At 51.3% G+C, this 21,932-nt stretch overlaps 11 protein-coding genes across 11 annotated transcripts; 5 read left to right on the plus strand and 6 right to left on the minus strand.

The window, feature by feature from the left end:
- Positions 1 to 132: 132 nt before the first annotated feature.
- On the minus strand, positions 133 to 723 carry M436DRAFT_37035 (uncharacterized protein; the record flags this gene model as incomplete). The annotated part of the gene is made up of 1 exon (XM_013576513.1): positions 133 to 723. The coding sequence occupies one exon, from the start codon at positions 721 to 723 to the stop codon at positions 133 to 135; it is 591 nt and encodes a 196-aa protein (XP_013431967.1).
- A 969-nt stretch (positions 724 to 1,692) lies between these two features.
- Positions 1,693 to 2,355, plus strand: M436DRAFT_78052 (uncharacterized protein; the record flags this gene model as incomplete). The annotated part of the gene is made up of 1 exon (XM_013577014.1): positions 1,693 to 2,355. One exon carries the CDS (start codon positions 1,693 to 1,695, stop codon positions 2,353 to 2,355), a length of 663 nt encoding a protein of 220 aa, XP_013432468.1.
- A 412-nt stretch (positions 2,356 to 2,767) lies between these two features.
- M436DRAFT_78053 (uncharacterized protein) lies at positions 2,768 to 4,234 on the plus strand (the record flags this gene model as incomplete). The annotated part of the gene is made up of 2 exons (XM_013577015.1): positions 2,768 to 3,590; positions 3,663 to 4,234. The coding sequence occupies 2 exons, from the start codon at positions 2,768 to 2,770 to the stop codon at positions 4,232 to 4,234; spliced, it is 1,395 nt and encodes a 464-aa protein (XP_013432469.1).
- An 851-nt stretch (positions 4,235 to 5,085) lies between these two features.
- On the minus strand, positions 5,086 to 7,740 carry M436DRAFT_69333 (uncharacterized protein; the record flags this gene model as incomplete). Its single annotated transcript, XM_013576845.1, has 2 exons — positions 5,086 to 7,662; positions 7,723 to 7,740. The coding sequence occupies 2 exons, from the start codon at positions 7,738 to 7,740 to the stop codon at positions 5,086 to 5,088; spliced, it is 2,595 nt and encodes an 864-aa protein (XP_013432299.1).
- Positions 7,741 to 8,070: 330 nt separating this feature from the next.
- Positions 8,071 to 10,933, plus strand: M436DRAFT_36685 (uncharacterized protein; the record flags this gene model as incomplete). The annotated part of the gene is made up of 3 exons (XM_013576444.1): positions 8,071 to 8,511; positions 8,611 to 10,257; positions 10,313 to 10,933. 3 exons carry the CDS (start codon positions 8,071 to 8,073, stop codon positions 10,931 to 10,933), a joined length of 2,709 nt encoding a protein of 902 aa, XP_013431898.1.
- A 348-nt stretch (positions 10,934 to 11,281) lies between these two features.
- Positions 11,282 to 12,256, minus strand: M436DRAFT_37036 (Metallo-dependent phosphatase; the record flags this gene model as incomplete). The annotated part of the gene is made up of 1 exon (XM_013576514.1): positions 11,282 to 12,256. One exon carries the CDS (start codon positions 12,254 to 12,256, stop codon positions 11,282 to 11,284), a length of 975 nt encoding a protein of 324 aa, XP_013431968.1.
- Positions 12,257 to 12,725: 469 nt separating this feature from the next.
- On the minus strand, positions 12,726 to 13,279 carry M436DRAFT_69336 (replication factor A protein 3; the record flags this gene model as incomplete). Its single annotated transcript, XM_013576846.1, has 3 exons — positions 12,726 to 12,796; positions 12,863 to 12,965; positions 13,133 to 13,279. The coding sequence occupies 3 exons, from the start codon at positions 13,277 to 13,279 to the stop codon at positions 12,726 to 12,728; spliced, it is 321 nt and encodes a 106-aa protein (XP_013432300.1).
- A 796-nt stretch (positions 13,280 to 14,075) lies between these two features.
- M436DRAFT_69337 (uncharacterized protein) lies at positions 14,076 to 15,373 on the plus strand (the record flags this gene model as incomplete). The annotated part of the gene is made up of 2 exons (XM_013576847.1): positions 14,076 to 14,924; positions 15,308 to 15,373. 2 exons carry the CDS (start codon positions 14,076 to 14,078, stop codon positions 15,371 to 15,373), a joined length of 915 nt encoding a protein of 304 aa, XP_013432301.1.
- A 930-nt stretch (positions 15,374 to 16,303) lies between these two features.
- Positions 16,304 to 18,106, minus strand: M436DRAFT_69338 (uncharacterized protein; the record flags this gene model as incomplete). The annotated part of the gene is made up of 3 exons (XM_013576848.1): positions 16,304 to 17,857; positions 17,916 to 17,971; positions 18,091 to 18,106. 3 exons carry the CDS (start codon positions 18,104 to 18,106, stop codon positions 16,304 to 16,306), a joined length of 1,626 nt encoding a protein of 541 aa, XP_013432302.1.
- Positions 18,107 to 18,732: 626 nt separating this feature from the next.
- M436DRAFT_35534 (ubiquitin related modifier 1) lies at positions 18,733 to 19,164 on the minus strand (the record flags this gene model as incomplete). The annotated part of the gene is made up of 3 exons (XM_013576232.1): positions 18,733 to 18,850; positions 18,909 to 19,073; positions 19,130 to 19,164. The coding sequence occupies 3 exons, from the start codon at positions 19,162 to 19,164 to the stop codon at positions 18,733 to 18,735; spliced, it is 318 nt and encodes a 105-aa protein (XP_013431686.1).
- A 276-nt stretch (positions 19,165 to 19,440) lies between these two features.
- M436DRAFT_60148 (WD40 repeat-like protein) lies at positions 19,441 to 21,852 on the plus strand (the record flags this gene model as incomplete). Its single annotated transcript, XM_013576708.1, has 1 exon — positions 19,441 to 21,852. One exon carries the CDS (start codon positions 19,441 to 19,443, stop codon positions 21,850 to 21,852), a length of 2,412 nt encoding a protein of 803 aa, XP_013432162.1.
- Between the last annotated feature and the right edge of the window lie 80 nt (positions 21,853 to 21,932).

The raw sequence follows: 21,932 nt of genomic DNA on the forward strand, positions 1-21,932 counted from the left end.
CCAATCGGGAACAAGAGGACGGCGTTTTTCTGCCGATGTACTGCGTACAGTGAGGTAGCATCGCTTCACGAACAGCAACCTTGAGCGCAAGCTTGCCGGTTCTGGAAGCTCATATTCTCCTGAGAAACTCCTTCAAGAGTTCGAGACATCGTGTATCGGCCTCATGATCATTGCTTCGAGCGTTCTCGCGTACTCGGCGTCACATCCGCTGCCGCCAGTAACTTTTGCAAGACCAACTCCTCGTATACCTTCAAACAGCTTCAGGGTGCCATTGTCTCCGTATCCATAGGCTGGCTGAAAATACTCAACTTCGAGTTCTTCAGCACCGGAGAATGCTTGCTCAAGCTGCTTCGCCGTGAATCGGGCGTCTACATCAAGCCGAAGATAGATATACCAACGCTTGATCTTCCATCTGCCGGGACCTTCTGTGATTGGTTGTCGGGGGCTCATCAGATATGGCAGTGCGGTGAGCAATGATGGATGACATGCGAATTGATTGGCGCCGTAAAGTACGCTCGTCCCCTCGGCGTGGATTTGCCGGCATGTTCGCAGAAGCGCCGGACATAAGTCGAGTGGTGGTAGAATATAGTCTGAGCACAGCCCTCGCGTCGCTACCCGACGCGATTGTTTGACATGAGCAGGAGCCGTGAGTAGAAGTGCGTAGATGGTATTGCGCAATTCCGCGGGCAGCGAGAGGAAGGCGGAAGGGCGTTGTGCGGCCATTGTCTTGGGTGTCATCGTGTCGAGGAGCAACGACGAGAAAGGGCAAGAAAGCTTTCAAGTCTGCCCGAGAGGACACAGCAGCTTCTCACCATTTATCAACATGGTTTTGACGGACGAATGGCATGCCAACTCTGTTTGTACTGTACTTGAGATAAGAAATGATCTTCGATGCGATTGGCTTGGGGACTACGTGCTGTGTACTACGCGGTATTACCTGTACTGCAACTTGACGGCAATCTTCTTCTCGACGTCAGCTCATCTTCTCACATCTGTATCACGCCCTACATCCTTCTTTATCACAGCAGGGATGACTTCTGTATATGCTAAACTTTGTCAGATTTCACCCACGAGAACGTAGAAATGTTTTCTCAGCTTCAAGCGAAGCCATCGGATTACCTTTGGGAAAATGTCTCTCTATGTGGGCATCACCTTTGCTGGAAAAGCATCGTACACGTCTATGGCTGATTTTGGTCGTGTCTCATCCCATTGACTAGGATCTCAGAGAATCCATCTTCGAGTGATTGCCCGCTCTCGACGAGATGAAAGATGCTCGCGATCAATGTTGTCTGTTGATTGAGAGAACGTATGGCAATCCTACGACGAGGGAAGTGCCGCCCATGGGCCTGGCCTAGAGTAACATCCTCGACATGTTTAGTTGCGGTAAAATGTTGCCAATGGGTGTGTGTTTCCGTGCTTTCCTCCAGTCAATCCAGTAAATTGTTACAAAGGTTCAGAGGTAGACAAGCATCTTGGCGTTGCATAACAGATGAGAAATTCATTCAGTGTACCAACACACGGAGTCGGACAGAAGTGAATTGTACTAGACGCGGTCGCCAACGTGCAGGTTCAGGCGTTGTTTATCTCGCACGATCTTGTTTATTCACCACCTCCCTCACCACCACCATAACACAAGCTACACACGCGCACAGTCTGTGGCTTCGTGCACTGTTCACTTACTGAATCAGCATAATGACGCCAAAGACCCGTTCTGGCAGGGAAGTCGAGGCGGCTGCTACAATTCTCATGGACATGGCCGAACCACGTTGGAACGCCATCAACGTCGACAAGGATAAGGAGAACGAGAACGTGGATGCTGAGGACGAGACTACAGAGACGTTAGACCAGCAGATGGAACCCGCGAGAGCCTCTCTGTCCTTCAGACAAGTCGCTGGTAGCCACCCAGCCAGTTCATCGCCGTCAAGCTCGGCTATCCAGTCACGTTCCGCTTCTGCAACCTCATCACAGCCTGTGTCGACTACTACTTCGCAGACTGTTTCCAGAGCTACGTCGCGCACTGCCTCAGCAACTTCATCGCGAGCCGTCTCGACCACTAACGCCTCGTCATCCACTCCGGCTTCAACCACATCTCTCACTGCTGCATCCATGGCAGCTCTGACCGTAGAACAGCGAACTCTTCAACAAGCCCGTTTCGCCATGACAGCCCCGGAACGCGCTGCTCTTGGCCTCAAAAGTTACTGTCACTACGATCTCAACAACAATCGACTCGGCATTCTTTGGCAGACCAAGAACGAGAACCGCACCTTCCGCCAGAGCCAGAGAAGACAAGGTGCTGTCCGTCTTCGCGCCGGAACTACCACTGGTCTAAAGTTCCCGCGTCGTCGTGATGCTTGAGGTGTGGTCTCGTAAGTTCGAGACATTGTACAAACAAAGAACACATTTTCCTTTGTCTTTTCATGCACGCACTTGTTTTCTTTACTTTTCCTGTCGTCTACAATGACGGATTTTGTGCCAGTAAAATACCCCAGAAAAACAATACCAGCACAAAGAGTTCTCGACACAAAGAACTCTTTACTTGAAGTCCACAATGGCTTTGTTCAACGCGTATCGAGTTGTGGTGAGCTCGCCAACTACACCCATTTTCACATCCAACACCGTCCTCAGCAGGAGCAGCGCGCCTACACGAGGATGCAACACGGTCAGAGTGACAAAGGGCGCTACGGCGCTATTTTCTACTTAACCCTGTTCAACTTTCTTCCCAGCCCTCCTCTCTGCACACCATCTCAACACTACAACCCAAAACAACATGTCCTTAGGCATGTACAACCTGTCTCCGGACGACCAGACCCACGGACTGTGCTCCAACCGCGTCAGAGAGGCTCACACGGACAACTCGACCGCCTTCGAGTTTACTCCCACTGTCTCTGTGTCTATCTCGCCTGCGGACGATCCTTTCTCTGCGACCCATCTCTCTGCTGAGCCCATGCCTTTTGACTACGGCATGAGAGACACCCAGGTGCCCGACGAGATGCCTTCGGGTGATCTCTACCACAACTCCTACTCTCAACCATCCCAGATCAGCTATCCCTTCGTCGACTACGAGGGTTACACTCCTTCTCCGGTAGCATACTCTCCGGGCCTCTACAATGGTTCGCTCAATGACCATGGCTCTCTTTTCCCATGCCCTGCTCCAACCCACATGGATGACTACCCACAAAGCATGACCGACACTCCAGTCTTCCCAGCAACGCCTGCTTCCATCCCCCCTCCACCCACGCCTGCTGCCTACAACCCCACGACCCCTACCAAATCCCGCAAGATCAGGAAGGCCCGCAAGTCCAAGGCCAAGGGCAAAGGAACGGAAAAGTCCTTCCCTTGCACTGTCCCTGGTTGCCCACGTGTCTCTACCTGCGCAGCAAACCTGGCCGACCACCTACTCACCCACACCAACATCCGCGACTACCCATGCGAGTACATTTATGAAGACGGAACAAAGTGTACCAAAAGCTTTCCTCGTCCTTGGGGCCTGCACCGTCACTACGGAGACACGCACAAGATCGATGTCAAGGTTGAGAAGAAGAATGGAATCAGAAAAGGTGCTACGAGGAACAAGACACCGAAGAAGGAAGGTATGAGTGGGCAGTAGAGACTTCCTGGCAGTCTTCCTCCCACTATCGCCGAGCCCACCTCTTCCTCTCGAGGTCCTTACACACCTCCTCCCACCGTTCGTCCACCTCTCGATGGTTCTCGCTCCACCCAGATCAGCATCACGACGCGAGGCCCAACAGGTCCATTCTTCTGCTGCGGTGGGGAGTACGCCGACGACAACTCCTTCGTTGTTCATCACCACCTCTACCACGGTCTCCCTCGCAGCTCCTTCTGCTCATGCATGCTGTGCCAGCCGGATCAGATGGACACACTCATGACCGAGCACCCTTTTCCCGACACAAACATGGACATCGACAGCCCAGACAATAACTTTCCCATTGATCCTCGGCTGTTGATGACTTCTGCTTCTCACATTCACCCTCAAGACCTGATGTCCTCGTCTCCTACTCTCAGGGCTTTGACCATGGGTGAGAGTCCACCTGTCTACACTCCTACTGAGTCTCTTCCTGACGCCAAACCATCCATGTCTTCCGCCGATGCCACCCTTCCTGACTTTGTCCCCTCTGGTTCCTTTGAGACCGACACCGATATGCTTGCCCCTGCCTACTACAACATGAGTGAGCAGGAGCGTCTTGATTACCTTGATGATGAGTGGGGTATTTGAACGGATTGCAGACCTCTGCGTCGACGAAAAGGGCGTTGGGGATGGTGATTGGTGAGGGGTTTTTTTTCCACATCATAGCTGTTCTTCTTTTCTGTTTCCTTTCCTTTGTTCGTCCTCTTCTGCACTTTTGCATGTTGCTTTGCTTTTTCAATGGTTACTGCACTTTTCTTCCTTGCTTTATGGCGGTCTGGAGTCTGGAGTTCTAGTTTTGGGAGTTCGGAGTTCGGAGTTTGAAGTTTCTGTTTCACCTCTACGTTACACTGAAGGAGGGGGAAAAACAACGTTCGGCAATGGGCATGAAGCAATACAGGCGTTGAGGGAAAGAAAACAAGGCATTCAACAAGCATCAATCATCACGAACAAGCATCAATCATCACAAACAAGCATAGCTAGACTAAACAGCATGAATTACAACGAAAGTAAATCTCGAGAAAAACAGCATGAATCAATCTCACTAGTGTATTGTACACTCCCCATCATCGCAATGGACCACCGAAAAATCAGCATCTTTCTGCATCTTGACGACTCGTTATTGCAAAGTATCAAGGATGCACACACGGTTCTTGCCTAGAGATAAAGGCGATTTCTCTTGCTAGCTGGAAATAGCATGATTCTCCGTGATGCTCCCGTTCCAAAGGAAAGTTCCCTATGCACTAAGTGTAGCTACAAGTGTGACACACGCATGCCCTATAAGAGAACTAGCAATCCATATCTCCAGTGTGCAACGAGCTCACATTGATAGTTCAAAAAAAAAAAGTCTGAACAGCATGAAGAAGCGATGATGAAACAAATAAACTCCAATTTCCGTACCGGATATATGCAAAACGATAAAGGACGTAAAACAATCGCATCTACTTCTTGCCCATCTTCTTCTTCAACCTCTTCTCGGCCCGGACATCCTTCTTCAATCTAGCATCAACCATCTTGTACTTGCCCTTGACACCGCCAGGTCTACCTTGACCACGATGCTTACCCTTACCAGCAACAACGACCTGCACAGGCTTTCTCTTCTTGCTCTTGCCCGCTCTAGCCATAATCTTTGAAATATTGTTTGCCTTGTCCTTCTCAGATACATCTTCACTCTCGGCGAGCAGAGCAGATTTGCGCTTGAGTTTCTCGAGTTTTTGTGCTGCGTGCAATTGCTTTCTGGCTTTGGCTTCGCGAACCTTTTTGATGGGGCGGGCGTTGAAGGCGCGCATTTTCTCTTTGATGGCGGCAGCGGCTTCTTTGGTGATGGGACGGTGAGGTTTGGAGTTCTTGCCTTCGTCGTCGAGGAACCATTCCGGCAGGCCGTCTACGTCGCGGAGTGAGTATTTGTTGAAGTTGTCGTCCATGAGGTCGTATTTTGTCTTTTGACCTGTTGCGAGTTGATGGGCTAGAGTCATTGCTTCGGCGGTGATGATATCGATGTTGGGACGGCCATTCTTGAGGGGAATGGCATCTTCGTCCTTGTCCCATTGGGATTGTGTGTTCTTGACAATCTCGAAGCCACCGTCTGAGGAGTCGTCGGTCTCGTAGGCTGCTTCTTCGGCGGCAAGTTCGGCTGGTGTCGGCACCTTCGACTTTTTTGTTGCCTTCTCTTTCTTCTCCTTGACGGGCTTCTCGACCTTTGCGGGTTTGGCCACAGGCTTCTCGGCCTTGAGAGGTGGTGAGGCCGAGGATGAGTCCATCTCGATACCGCTGTCAAGATCCTTGATCGGCTCTTCGTCTTCTAGGCCGTCCAGACCATCGATATCTTTGAAAAGATCTTGGTCGAAGAAGTTGGCGGCGCGCTTTGTGAGGCCGTTCGCAGGCGCGGCGGAGTTGTCGAGGTCGGTGATAAGTTGGCCAGTCTCTTCGTCTTCATCAGAGTCACTGTCGTATTCGATGGCAGGAGCGTCGTCTTCGCTGTCTGCCTCTTCGTCGTTTGAAAAGCCCTCGAACTCGCCATCCTCGTTGCGTTCCTTTCTGGCCTTCTTAGCACGCAACTTTGCGTCTCGTGCTTCGCGCTTCTCCGTGTACTGGTTGTACATCTGGTCGAGTTCACCTTCGAGACCATCGCCCAGCTCGTCGTCGGTGTATTCAAGATCGAACTCGTCATCCTTCTTCTCAGTCACAGGCACGACTTGCATCTTGCCCTTTTGCAACTTTCCAGTAAGACCAGCTTTGTCGACAGCCTTGAGCTGGAACATGGCGTCCTCGCCGTTGGGACCGGCCTGGTCCATACCAATTTCCATTGGTGTGGTCATGTTCATCTGTAGACGGACGATTTCTTTTTGCTTCTTCTCGTTCTCCTTGCGACGCAGCTTCCTCTTGTCCTTGCTCTGCATGTCTTTCATGTTTTGCAACTCTTCCTGTAGTTTCATCTCTTCGTCCATGCTCTCAACCTCGGCAGCTTCTTCATCGTCCGCCGCTTCGGCTGCCTTCTTTTCGGCCTCGGTGGCTTTCTTGTGATCAGTCGACTTTGTAGCGAAGCCAAAACGTTCGCGAACTTGAAGACGCCATTTGAGCAAGAGACGGAATTCCTTCTTTCCGAGGACTTTGAGATCGTTACAGCAGATTCGAACTTCCTCTGTGGTCTCGGGCAGCTTGTCGATGGTAGCAAGAGCAATGTCGCCATTTCCAGATTGGTTGAAAGTAAGCTTGTTCATGCCACCGAGAATGGCAATGGGATCCGTTGTCTGGATGAAGTCGCTGACGGGGACTTCGTGGTATTGTGTCCAATCACCCTCGTCATAACCTTCTCTCTTTCTCTTTTTGACTTCAGGGTTGAAGACCTTGGCCTCGTTGTTGGGAACGGCGTCCTTGACTTCGGCGAAGGCATACTGGGGGTCGAGGAAACGGGGATCGAGGTTCTTGGGAGCCTTGTAGCCACGGCAGACGTAGAAAGTTTCGGCCGAGACGTTACGCGAAGATGGGGGCTTGGTCTGCTCGACCTTGTCGAAGAGTTGCTTGAAGGTCCATTCGAGCTTTGCGGAATCCTTGGAACGGAAAACCTTTGTGACAAAGTTTCCACCAGGACCGAGGAAATCGCAAGCAAGACGCAGAGAGTGCAAGACCAGCTCGTTTTGACTGAAAGCATCCTGAACCCAGGCGGTACCGACGTTGGGAGCACCGTCGTGAATGACAGTGTCAGCCTTCCAGGTCTTGAGATGTCCACGGATGATTGCGCGAGTCTTGTCGGTGGTAATATCTCCCTGGAAAGTGATTGTTTTGGGAACGGGCTTGATGGGAGCCAAATCAACACCAACAATCAGAGACTTGATGGGCATGGTTTCTGCGGCGACCTGCAGCCAACCACCAGGAGCGGCACACAGATCGATCAAGCATCTTGACTTTTGCAAGAAACCGTACTTCTTGTTGAGCTGAACGAGCTTGAAGGCGGCACGCGAGCGGTAGCCCTTTTCTTTGGCGAGGTAGTAGTATTTGTCCAAACGACCTTTGCCGTGCTGAATAGAGGGAGTAGGTTAGCCGGACGGCATGACTGCAGTAGAGACAAGAATGCGCACCTTCTTCTCAATGGCCATTTCTGCAGATTTCTGTCTAGCAGTCGGCGCAAATACAGAAAGAGCGTGACAGAGGAAAAAGTCTCGGCGGGCGAAAGATTGCAGCCAGGCAAGGCTCGACTGCCGGGCGGAGAAGATGGAATCCCCGACCGGACGAGTCAGTCACCGCCTGCCAGCCACCAGGCCGAGTCAGGATTCTGCCTATGACGATCGCGTCAGTCAGATGCTGGTATTGTCAGTTGGACATGGCTGGGGTCCAAGTCAACTCTGTCTGCCCCCTCATGTCGCCCTGTTATCCTCTTCACACATAGCTGCGCGTGTTTCAATACCTCTCACTCATTCAAGCTCGCCATGGGTCCACGGCGGAAAAAGAACAAGCCATCCACCCCTCTGGACGACCCTGACAGTACCCAGTCCGATAATACTCTACCACACAAGATTCCACCATTATCGACCGCCCAGGGACACTCACAACCACAGTCCGACACCACTCAAGCAGTATCCCATGCGAAGCAGTCATCTGTCTCCTTCATCTCACCATCAACACCGTCATCTACGGCAGAGAAACGAAGCAGCTGGTACAAGGGCGCTCCATGGCGGTCAAAAGCCAATCCTGTAGCCCAAGCGACACACGAAAGCATCTCAGTCGCTGGAGGTGCCACCAATGAATCCCTAGCGGGTAGTCCACAATCAGGAGGTCGTTTCGTCCATCCCTCGTTGCGACGCAGTTCCAAGTCGATTCCCACAATCTCGTCCGACTCGGTCAACGCGACAGGCAACAGCGTGAAATCAGTCAAGCCCGCCTTCTTCTCCGACAACATCAGAAAGTCGAGTGCCGACTTTAAGAAAGCCCCCATCAAGGAACAAGTAGACGATACCAAGGATGACGAGGAGACGCAGCCTGAGAAGAAGGCTGATGAGGTCGTCGTCAAGACGGATAACACACAAGCCACAGTCACTGCTAGCAGCTCTTCTTCCTCGACAGATCTGAAGCCTCTCCCCACCGATGCTATAACACAACAAACACCACAAGCCGCGCCCGAGGCTCCATTGCCGCCAGAGCCGACACAAGATGCTGCTTCTGGCTGGTTTGGAGGATGGTGGTCCCGCCCTGACGGCTATACTGATCATTCTAGAATGCTGAAAGTACAGGACGACCGTAAAGAAGCTTCGAGCACACCACTACCTTCGACCCCTGAACAGACGCCAGCCCAAGAATCGAGCCTAGACGTCGACCCTATCAATATAAATGATACGATGCGCTCGGTCCGTAGTGTGGGTACAGCCGCATCGTCACGCAGCTGGTTCGGCCTTTGGAGTAATGCTCAGAATCAGCAGCAGACAGAGCAGGAAACGGTCACAACTCCGTCCAAAGACGCATCGCCCGATCGTCCTGCCCCTGTCGAAGAGCCCGTCAAGCCCACAGAAACGCCAAACAAGAAGCCAGCGGCACCTGAGGTCAAGCAAGGCGAGGAAACACCACAGACAAAGTCGTCAGGTTGGGCATTCTGGTCGCGAGCCGAGGGCAACGATGAGAGTGCCACGCCCAACGGCACACAGCGCCAGGTCGGAGAACTCGCCGTTGCAGACACGCCCTCGCAATCTCATCCTGAGGCTGCGCAGTTCAATGAACAGCGCAAGCGAAAAACAAAGTCGACTAAGCTCGGTCTGGCAGCCATGAACAACAGCAGCTCCACATCACTGTCGTCAGCCAGTCAGCCTCAAGTCGCATTGAAAGACGCCGTCAAAACACCCGACACAACCAAGAGCCTTGCAGATGCAAAAGCAGCAAAACCTCAGGCACATCCCAATCTCGTGATACCCAGCTTCGACGAGAGTTACTCAGCAGAGTATATCCCCTCTTATCGCGAACGCCTGACCACCTATGTCGCCTCTACGCTCCGTCTTATCGAGACACCATCAGCTCCCAAGCACGTCTCTATTACACCCACTCCACCAAAGATCAAGAACGCAATCGCCATTGGTGTACATGGTTACTTCCCTGCTCCACTGATTCAGAAGGTCCTCGGACAACCTACAGGAACCTCGATCCGCTTTGCCAACTATGCGTCGACTGCCATCCGTGACTGGGTCCAAACCAATCAACCAGACACGCCTTGCGAGATTGAGACGGTCGCTCTGGAGGGTGAAGGCTTCATCGCTGACCGCGTGGCGACGCTCTGGAAGCTCATGCTCAACTGGCTGTCTCACCTCCGTCAAGCCGATCTCATCCTTGTGGCTTGCCACTCCCAAGGCGTGCCTGTTGCCATCATGCTGGTTCACAAGCTCCTTCAGCTTGGATGCCTATCACCTCATGCCAAGATCGGTATCTGCGCAATGGCTGGCGTCAACCTAGGACCTTTTGCCGACTACAAAAGCAGATGGCTGGGTGCAGGTGCAGCGGCTGAGTTGTTCGAGTTTAGCAGACAGGACAGTCGGGTCAGCACCGAATACAAAGCTGCTCTTGATGGTGTCTTGAGACATGGAGTGAGGATCACCTATTGCGGTAGCATCGACGATCAACTTGTTTCTCTAGAGGTACCCCTCATGTCACCTCCTCCTTTTCCATCCCTCTCGCTAACTCTCGACTCAGTCCTCCACCTTCTCGACCCTCACACACCCATACGTCTACCGAGCCGTCTTCGTCGACGGCCGGCTTCACGCCCCAGACTTCCTATCCCACCTCGTCGCCTTCGCCCTCAAACTGCGCAACCTCGGCGTCTCGGACCACGGCCTCATCCGCGAATTGTCTCTTCCTCTCGCCGGTTCCTTGTACGGCGGCGAAGGCCACTCGCGCATTTACGATGACCCAGCAGTGTACACACTCGCCCTGCGCTTCTGCCTCGAGACCACCGATTTGCCTTCCTCCTCTGCCCCATCCTTAGACGCAGCATCCCGCCGCTCGTCTCGCGGCGGACCGCCCGAGTCCGTCTCGGCAGCCAACTCTCTGCGCCGCGGCAGTGTTTCTGCTTCCTCTGTCGCTGGTATTCCACCGTCTTTTGCAGACTTTGAGATCCCAGCGAGCGGCAGTAATGCAAATCCTTACTTTTTGCCTTGGGCGCTGAGAGGCATTCTTGAAGAAGATGTTGTGAAAGGAGAGGATATGAAGGAAGAGGTTAGAGCACTGGTAGAGGAGTTTGAGGAGTGGAGGCCCGTTAGCAAGGTGCTCAAGGATGTGAGGTTCAGGTTGGAGGGAGTGAGGAGCAAACTTTGATGCATGAGTTTCTGTGGTAGATGGGGTTGTTTGCGGAGTTGCAAGGAAATTGGGACCGGATGGAATTGGACGGATTGGGCGGTTATGAATACATTTAGCGTGAATACATTTAGCGATGGCGTTCTTTTGTCTCTTCTCTTCTCTGCCCGCCTCTTTGACCTTTACGCGGTATAACGCTAGGCTGAGTAGAATATTATGTTATCTGGCCTATGTAATAAATCCTTCTGGTGTGCTGTTTCCATTCTCTTTACTCCAAGATAGTAAGCAGTGCTGTAAAGCCTTGTGCTTTTAGTGTCTCTGTTAATTACTGCATTGAACCAATCTCAGACCCTCGCAACTTTTCTCGGCTCATTCTGTGACACAAGTGGAAAGTGGTAGATCGAGTTCTACTATCCAAGGCAAGCGCCGAGTCTCCTCGGATCCACCCTCGATAGCTGCATTAACAAACAGCGTTTGCACTCCCTTTTGCGCCTCTGCCCTGGTATAGCAATACCCTTTTTTTACGAGCTCTTCTACTTTCTCTTCTTTCCTTCTCTTCTCCTCTGCAGAGTCGAATTTTCCAGGTCGTAAGGTGCCTAGACTTTCAATAAGTTTCGAAGCGTCATTGTTGATGGCTGTGAAATGCGATGGTGGAGTCCCGCTGTCATCTCGCCAGACGACTTGTTTTGTACCCCAGGCTTCGTGGATGTGGCCAAAGCAATGTATACGCGGCCGCACTGTCGCTATCGCAGCAAACAAATCTGGACACCCTGCTCGTTTTGCCTCGTCAGTGCGGTCTAGAATCCCCTGCGGAGGGCCATGGGTGATGGCGATATCGATATCCTTGCTTATGCTCCAGTGGTGCTGCTCAGCAGGATCGTAGGTGAAGGCCCAACCGCCGGCTTTGGAGGGTGTACAAGGACTTGCGAAGACCTTTAGCGTCACACCGTTGGCGAGTGCAATCTCGTGGGTTCCTTTGTCGAGAAAGAAAATCCCATCGTCACGCCGTGCAGCCAGCAATGCTCTTGCTTCGCCAAAGTCGCCGTAGGTTTTCTTCACGACTTGATCTTGTGAAGGTGGCTGCAGGCCAGCTTCGATCAGCTTTTGTGCATAGATGGGTGTGTCGAGGGTGAAGTCGTGGTTACCGGCGATCACGAGTTTGACGGGTGCGTCGAGGGATTTGAGGAGAGAGATTGCTTGGTTGTACTCGCAGAGTTTCGATTCCTGGGTTAGGTCGCCGCAGTGGATGATCAAGTCGACGGGTGGCAGAGGTGAGTTGATGGGGTTGGTGCCGTGGGTGTCGGAGATGATCAGGATACGTGACGTGGAGGCTGAAGAAGTCATGATGGAGGATTTGTGGGATAGACGAAATGGACGGGTAAGAGAAGAAGACTTCGGAGAGACGACAAAGTAAACAAAGTATCATGACTATTATGTGGAAATGTTCTGAGTGACTCCAGGCAAGCACTAGACTGCGTCATATTGTGAGCGAAATTGAGTTTGTTCTGCTTCGAGCCATTTCGCTTGCCAATGGCGATACAAGCTGGGAATGCTCGTATACGGCTAACATATCTTTGCAGTCCATGGACCCTTTCGTGCATGAAGAAGGCTGATTTGCTGGAACCTCGCGATACACGAAAATATTGTTGCGATCCAGCCGTAAAACTTTTCTAATATCATGTTCTCATTCCTTTGGGTCTTTCCATCATGCCCGTTGCCCGACACTGTAAGAACATACTTAGACCACTCTCGCGTTCTTCAGCAAGGCCAGACGAGAATTATAGTAAGGTGCTTATGCTGAGGTCAGACAGCATTACTCTTTCGAATAGAAGATTTCGCTGTGGCGGTGTGTTGCGTCGACCACTGCCTCTGCGAGTGAGAAGTCTGTGTAAGAAGGTTTGTCAGTCTGACTGCCACTGACCAGAGAGAGAACCCAAGACGTAGACTTACCAATGTTCTCGCCAAAGTCTGTGCTGGTAAGAACGCGGACACTCAAGTCTCCTTGCACCTTGCCGATGACCTCGACGGCATGGTTGACGGTGAGGTGTGACTCCTAGGCCATTAGTCAGTAAAGCCTTTTGTAGAGAAACACATATACCGAATGAGCAGCGAAGAGGAACCTGGTGCTCATCATACACAAAGTATTTTGGTGAGGAGCACAGCAGGCAATCGATACCGCCAAGATGCTGCAAATGATGAAGAAAAGCAGTTCAAACATACCCTGTTCAGATGTACGTTGATCTGACCACCAGCATCGATGGTGGCTTCCTCGCCTCTGAGTTGTGTGACTTTGCCCAAGATGCGGACTGTGCGGTGGGTGAATTGCTCTAGGTAGGAGGCGTTGATGCGGGGAGTCTGTTCAGCCATCGTGTTTGATGTGTACGATTCGTGGTGAAGTGATTCGAGATCTCCGAGAAAAGACTTTCGACTGATACAGAAGACTCTGATCACGCAAAAATGTGGTGGTGTGAATTGGTATAGCTGATGAGTGAGAGGTGCTGCCGATGGCGAAACACGAAATTGGGAAGAAGACGCGTTTGCGAGGCGGACGCGTTGAGTGACGAAGTTTTCGGACCGGGAGAATATTTCAGTACAGCCGAGGTAAAGCTGTCGCTCGCGACTTCACGTCACTCTGTTTCCCAAGTTGGTCACTTTTTGTTTTGTTCTCCCTGCGATGTTTGCGGAAAAGATCTTGCTCATCGCTACGTATAACCATTATACTTTTCGTTAAGCGCTTTTCCAGCATTTCCCCTACAGCCTATCAATTGCCTCAAAACACTGCTTTTTGACGTCTGGTTTCTCGACTTTTGCCGTTGCATTTTCTGGTCGCAACGTCCTGTTGACCTGATAGGTATGGCTAAACGTTTAAGCAATCCTTCGTTCGCCCAAAAGCGAATGGCTAAGCTGTGCAACTTGGCGTAGACCCTGTCCCTATGCATCGATATCGGACCGTTGGAAAGACTCTATCTTGCAGCCGGTCGATGAATTGCTGTATCCGTCAATGTAAGACAAGTGGTAGAAAGCACCTGACCTTCGATAAGATGATTTGAGTTTGAGGTAACATGTGAGATCAATTGAGTTCCAAGCTCATATAGATGAACAACTCCTTTTCTTTATATCTGCGCGCGACTTTTGTTGTAACTCCTGATCTTCACGTCTCAGCATGTCGACCTTGAACGATTCACGATTTCTATCTCTGCCAGTCGAGATCAGAGATCACATATACAGCTACGTCCTGCTCGGAATAGGTCCTTCTAAGCACAAAACCCCCCACTGCGGACCCGCATACTACATCCACGACTTCTGCACACACTCCTCACAAGACGCATTAGTAAGAAGAAGACATCCAGACATCTGGAACATCACCGCGCGCAACCACCCTCTACTCTACACAAATCACCAAATCTCCAACGAAGGCTTCGATTTCTTCCTAGCCAACAACGAATTCATCCAGGATATTCTAGTCACCAGTCTCGCCTCCTCAGCCTGCAAGTTCCTGAATTTATTCATCACAGGCATCGGGGAGAGAAAACATGCCGTGCGAATAATGGGACTGGCCATTGAGGACCCTGACGAAGAGCGGTTTGCGAAATTACTCGATTGGCTCATCATGTTTGCCAATGTCGAGAAAATCAGGACGGGCGTGACGGTGCTGCGAGTGAAACTGCAACGACCGACAAAATCACCCGCGCTCTTCACGCCTGTTGGGGAAGCGTGGTCAATCACGCCCAAAGATGAAGATATGATGGTATTCAACATCATCGTCGGAGATGCAAAAGCGTCGTGGGCGGAATTCGACAAGAGCAAGAAATCCGATTGGGAGGGCCGTCAAAGGGGGACGCAAAGAATACTCAACTCGTGCTATGATGTGGGCATGGAGAGCGTAAAAGGTCGTGAGAGTCCATGGCGAGAGGAAAGACGGGTTTGGTGGGAAGAAACTTGGCAGACCATACACGAGAAGTTTCAAGGCTGGATGGAGATCATGGACGACTTGAAGGGACCGATGGTGCTTGTAGGCTGCGGTAAGGAAGTACGGGGACTTCGAAGACCAAGGGTCAGGACCAGTCAAGCGACTTGAATACGTCTTTGGTATCGACGAAAAGAACGTACAGGACATGATCACAAATCACAGTGGCAACAATCATAGACGTGTTAGAGATAGACATAGTCGAATGAACAAAGATCACTTGACAATGGCTTATTCGCTCTCGTTGGACTGAAGTTCCACATCCAACATCCTTATGCATTTTGACAGCTGCTCTTCGTGGAGATGCATGCGGGCATAAGGTCATGGTAAGATACTATGTCTCTTCTACTTCGCTCACTACTCGTGAACCCTCCGCTACTATCATCCCATATCTCATGTCTCTGCCCCTTCCTAGTCCCTTTTCTCAGTGGTATGGGACACTGCCCCAGCAGCTTCAATCAGCACGGGGGCTGCGTGGTATGCTGCTAGCCTAGATACCGATGTGACCTCGACGGCCATACCAGTGCCATGCAGCTACTCGTAGTAGAGTGACGCCACACGTAACAAAAAGAAACGGCAAAAGAAATGCTTGTGGGAGACAAAGAGAATCAGATCCTTGTCTCACACAAGCAACAACCGTGGGCAGGACTCGAACCTGCGATCTTCCTGGAAGTCATTATTTTTGCCACGCTGGACACGTGTGCGCCAAAGACTCAGGGTGTGATAGCCACTACACTACCACAGCTTTTTCTGTGGAAGCAAAGGATATTTGCAGAATATAAAGGGTAAAGTGTTGATTGATCTGGTGTTGTGGTTCGGCTTCAAAAGCAGGTTTGAGAGAGTTTTGGTGGTTGCTGCGACCGAGTTGACAATAACTTCATAGGGTGATTTGACGTCGGACGGTGGCTTCAAGAGCGATGTAAGATGACATGATATTGCGATGGTCGCAAACCGTCAGTGAAGAACAGTCAAGGATGAGAAGACGCAACTTGAAGTCGAGGCGGCGGATAGATGCCAAGACGCAAAATACGTGGTGTTGCCTCAAGCTGATGTTACCAGTCGTGAAGAGCTTGTCGGGTATTCACTGAGATACAGCAAGATTGAACTTGGGATGTCTGTCTCGAGGATGCACATTGTCCAAACCACGACTTGCGGTACATGACTGGAGTACATCGAGGAAGGGTGCGGGAAGCTTTTCGATCAGGAGCTTCAGGCTTGCAGGACTTGGATCGGAAGAGGGCTACGCATTGCGCTTGCTCTTACAGGTCTCGAGTCTGATCGGCTTCGATGAGCTGGTGCCTGAAGAGGAATTCGGATGGCAAAAGCGATGTCGCGCGACGCAGCGCTTGATCTCACATCGACGGTCGCTGGACCGATCCAAACGTTTGCAGTCAAGGGAACTTGAAAGAGTCAAGAATGACCTATCATAGTTCAAGCTTGTCTAGTCTCCAGACCTCAAGGTGTTGCACTTCCTCCAGCGTAGCCAGGGTGACGTGGTTAAACCATTCCATATTGCCATCTGCATCGGGCAACTGCACAGCCTTTTCGATTCTGAAGATGGCGTCACCGATGCCGCACCATCTCACTCTTTGGTTGAGGCATCTCCAATACAAGGGCTCGGTCCTAGTTCCGTCCATCAGTCCAGCGATCCCAGGTTCGGCAAGCAACTCGACGCTATTGGCGTTTGCTAAAATCCTAACGGCGATCAGTTTGGCAAAGAAGGGAGAGAGTATAGACATGACTTCGCCAGCGTCCTTGGCCAGTGCAAACCCGACTTGTTCCAGGTTGGGACATTTGCTAACAATTTCGCCAATCTGAGATCCTGACAGTGGCCATTGATCAGATAGGAGCAGTTTTGTGAGCGTCTGACCGTGGTTCACGGTCAAAGCTTGTAGATACAATCTGCATGTGGTATAGGCCTGCTTTTCCTCAAAAGCGCTAGGAGTGTGCACAGGAGTGGCTGGTGTATTGACTACGGTCATGGGCGAGTTGAACTCCCACTTCATATCGCGATCAGGAGACTTGTTGCTAATCATGTACATCTCCCTGAGGCCAGAAAACATAGCCAGAATTTTGGCATGTTCGGGTGCTGGTTCGCTAACTCTGTGTCGTTTGTAGTTCTCGAAGTAGGCAGCATCTGGGATGTTCTTCCATGTCTCATCAACCCAAATAGTGGTGGGGCGGTTGTAAGTGCCTCCAAACACTTCGATGAAGTCTGCACTTTCGATGCAGGCGGGCTCAAAGACATCCTTCAGATCACCAGTATTGGGACCGTAGAAGTTCTGGAGACCAAGGTGTTTGAGCTTGGGCTTGTATCCTGCTTCCAAGCATTTCCCGAATATGCTTCTTAAGTTGATGCTTGGTTCGGCCTCTTGTCGCATTCGTGGACTCCATTGAATGCGCAAATCTTCGAGCTGCTTCGCATGGAAGATCAGAAGCGATATGTCGTCTGGGTAACAGAGAGGGTCGATGTCGCTCACACGCAGACGACGAAGGTTGGGCATGGGCGGTATGACGACTATCGGACGGGGCGATCGGATCTGAGGGTAATGAAGGCTGAGCGACGTAAGTGTCGGGCGAGCAGCCAGTCCCAGGTATATCGACTTTGTGGGCTTGGAGTCGAGATTCCAGACAAGGCTTCTGAGATGTGTCATCCTGTCCATTGCAGCACGCAGAGCAATTCCAAGCAGAATTGTGCTGTCCGGTATTTTTCCCTTGCTGTACTCATCGATCCCCGGTTCTGACCAAGCTCCTGCCACTGTAAACTCTTTCACCAGCGCTGCCGAGTTCCCCGAAGCGAGTCCAGTAAGACCCATGACAAACGGGCTGCCGCTCCCATATCCTTCAGGTCTTCCATCGACGTAGCGGGTTTCGGGGTAAGAGCGGAGGGTGACACGTTCATACAAGACTGGGAGCGTCATGTAATACATCAATCGGCATGTTCGGGTCATGCGCGCAATGTCGCCTACATCATCAACCTACCAGCCAGCCTCATTAGTCTGGACCAGAGTCGCTCACGTTGAACGTACGGCTTACAAATGATATAACATGAGCAATCAAGCTAAGCGGAAGTGTTTGGCCTTTGGTCGCTCCTCCATCTGAAGGTGCATTCAATGGCACTGGAGAGGCATACAGTACATGAGGAGGAATCTCCTGGCTCATGTCCAGCCTTCTCCCAGATGCTTTCATATCAACAATTAGCAGACTCTGCGCGAAGGGGCTGACATGGACAACGGGCCAGGACTCGTGTCGGTTTTAGATACAATCATAAACTCCGCCAAGCACGCATCATCGCAAAGCTCACTGAAGCTTAATGGTAGGGCATTACTGAAAAAACGCCCGACTTCTTTGCTACCGGACCAACCTGTCTCCGACGGTGTTGCATTTTGCTTGCACAGTCGTTGATTTCGATATGCGATGACTCCATTTGGTGGTAGAAAACTTGGTCCAGACCTTATTCTCGCCGGGAACGGAGCATCCGAACGGCCAAAGTGAGATTTTTAGCGTGCTCGGTCATAGATTTGCAGGGTCTTCGTGTCCGACAGCCTTCTCCCCGTGCTCCCCATGGGTAAAAGTATGTCACGATGTCGAAGAACGATGCAACGTGCGTGTTCGTATAGTAAGTCGGCAGTCGCGAACAAGAATAGTTCTGCTGTTGGTCCTCTATGGACTGTTCTAAGATTCTGACAGAACTGTGTATGTGGATTGTCTTGGGCTCTGCCAGTGCATATGGTCTTGAAAGTAAGGTAGGAGTGACAGACTTTTCCACACGGGAGAGTCAGATCGCGGGCTGATCGGAAACCGACACCGACATCAAAGGGAGTTCGCCTGCCTGAAATTACCGAGTAGCTGCCTATCCGCCGTGCAAAGTAGATACGAAGACAATTTGATCCCTTGATTGCAGCTCATATTGGTCCTCGCCCTCGAGTTCCCAGTCTGCGTCGTTGATCAGAACTAGAATGCCGGGACGACTTGATAATGTTGTTAGCTGGTCCGGAGGGTTTGATTTGATAGCAAGGCGGAACATACACAGATTCATCTAGGAGGAAGAGTTCTTTCTTCTGGTCTGTCATGAGGTTTTCACATAGGTGTTTGATCAGAAACGCGATGTTTGACGGGTTTCCATCTTGATCTTGTGCTGGCAATGAAACTTTGTGATTTCTTTGGTTGGAGAACAGCAATTCCAGTCCGCCGCTGTGTTCGTACAAGTCAATCATCAATTCGAGTTCGAATATCAGTGTGTGACGTACGTGAATTCAACATCAATCTTGATTGTTTCCGCCATGTCGAGGTTCATATGCGAGCGTGATGTTGACAATGTCAGACAAAGTGCTGCGAGGCCAATCTGGCAGTCGCGCGTTGAAGCAAGCGAAACTTTTTTTGCGACTTCCGTTGCAACAAAAAATAATGCTCGTCAACCATCAACATCATCACCAACCACACTGCCTTTACTTCACATGAACCCAATAACGGTGACTTTAAATACTACCATCTGATAAGACAATTCTCAATCAAAATCTGGATAAGGAGGGCCCGATTGTGGTGCGACACATCTAGAATCATGGCTTCCGCTCGTCTAGAGTACATTGCCGCAGGAGGCAACAGACATCCATGCGCTGCAGACTGGACCGAGGAACTACTTGCATATGGAAGTGGTCACAATATCGCCATCTTCAGGCCAGAGAATAACAATCACAAAGGCGTTGAGACACTACTTACGGGTCACACAGACATTGTGAATGCACTCAAGTTGTTTAGAGACCCGCCATCAGCAAAGCGAGTTCTCATCAGTGGATCAGCCGACAAGACAATCTGCATCTGGATTGAAAAGACCGATGGCAAATTCGAATTGGCCAAGAGTCTGACAGAACATACTGCTTCTATCAATGTCGTTGGCGTTTTGCCCGAATCTGGAGTTTTCGCTACTGGCGCTGCCGATGCAACACTGAAGATCTGGAAGTTGCGTGTTTCGGAGTCATTGAATGTCGAAGTCGACCTGATCCAAAGCATGACTCTTGCTCCTCGCTACTTCCCTCTGGCGATTGCACTGGCGAAACTTCAGAGCGGTCAAGTTGTCATCGCCGTCGGTGGTACTATGGCGAACATTCAGATCTACATGCAAAACAGGGACACGTTCTCGCTGGCAGCCAAGCTTACTGGACATGAAGCCTGGGTGCGAGCATTGGACTTTACTCGCGAGAGCTCCAAACCCGATAGCGACCTCTTGCTCGCTTCCGCCAGTCAAGACAAGTACACCCGTCTTTGGCGCTTCCATGCTGGTGAAGAGCTACCAGAAGTCGCTGCTGCTGCAAGTGACCCAGCCATGACCGTCTTCGGTCGCTCGTTGTCTAACAAAGCCCATTGGATTGGAGAGGGTGATTCAAAACACTCAATCACTTTCGAAGCACTGTTGATCGGACACGAGGATTGGATCTATACGGCCCGTTGGTTTACGAAGACTGCACAAGACGCAGCACCTCAACTTCTCACAGCATCAGCGGACAACTCGCTAGCTATGTGGGAGCGCGATGCTGATGGCTTCTGGACGTGCGCAACCAGACTGGGTGAGATCAGTGCTCAAAAAGGTTCTACTACTGCAACAGGAAGCACAGGTGGTTTCTGGATCGGCCTGTGGTCTCCATCAGGCAACAAAGTCGTGAGTCTGGGCAGAACGGGAAGTTGGCGAGCCTGGTCTTACAACGCCAGTGAGGATCGCTGGTTGCGTGAGCTCGGTATATCTGGCCATGTGCGCGCGGTCAAGGACATTGCATGGTCGAACGACGGCACCCAACTCATGTCCACCAGCTCCGACCAAACCACCCGCCTGTTCGGTCAGTGGAAGCGCGACGACACAACCACATGGCACGAAATGTCACGGCCACAGATCCACGGTTACGACCTGAACTGTCTGGCCGCAATCGGCGCAACCCAATTCATCTCAGGCGCAGACGAAAAACTCCTGCGTGTCTTCAACAAACCCAAAGCCGTCACCTCCCTCCTCGCAAAGCTCAGCGGCACCACTGAGGATGTAAGCGACGCAGACCTCCCCGACGCAGCAAACATACCCGTGCTAGGCCTCAGCAACAAAGCCATCAACGCTTTGACTCCAGAAGAAGAAGCCACTGCCGAACCAAGCGAAGAAACCCAAATCACAAAATCGACTTTGGATCTCTCGCACCCGCCGTTTGAAGACCATCTCGCGCGTCACACTCTATTCCCCGAACTTGAAAAGCTTTACGGTCACGGATACGAGATTTCTTGCGTTGCGGCTAGCCATGATGGAACCCGCGTTGCTACTGCTTGCAGAGCTAGTTCCATCGATCATGCGGTGATTCGACTCTACGAAACGAAAGAGTGGAGAGAAGTCAAGCCCGCCCTGACCGCCCACTCTCTAACCGTAACTTCCCTGGCCTTTTCGGCAGACGACAAGTTCCTGCTCAGTGTAGGCAGAGATCGCCAATGGGCATTATTCTCTCGCTCTGCAGCACCAGCTTCCTCAACCTATGACCTCGCAGCTTCAAACCCCAAAGGCCACTCCAGAATGATATTATCTTGTTCGTGGGCTGGCTCTTCTGCATCAAACGTCTTCGCTACAGGAGGCAGAGACAAGAACGTCAAGATCTGGGGTGTCAATTCCTCTGCTGAGGCAACAACTGCGGATCTCCACCTCACCATTCCTACCTCTGCACCCGCCACCAGTGTAGCCTTCTACACCGGAGCTCTGTCGCCCGCTTCTACCGTTATCCTAGCCGCCGGCGCTGAAAATGGCGAAATCAGTGTTTGGAGCATTAGCACTGACGACTGGACCGTCAAGAATGAACTCAAAATTGAGAAGAGCATGCAACCTAGTGGTGCGATCAATGCTTTGAGATGGAGACCTGATGGCAAGGAGCAGGCAGAGCAAAAGATGCAGTTGGCGGTCGCGAGTGAGGATTTCAGCGTTAAGTTGTTTGTCATTCAGGGATTGCAATAGTCGCGGTTGTGCAAAAAGTGCTTGCTGCAGCGCATAAAGTTTTGATATATAGATTGTACTTTGGACAGAACACACTTCGA

The sequence above is a fragment of the Aureobasidium namibiae genome (genome assembly GCF_000721765.1).
Source record: "Aureobasidium namibiae CBS 147.97 unplaced genomic scaffold scaffold_1, whole genome shotgun sequence".
Taxonomy (NCBI): domain Eukaryota; kingdom Fungi; phylum Ascomycota; class Dothideomycetes; order Dothideales; family Saccotheciaceae; genus Aureobasidium; species Aureobasidium namibiae.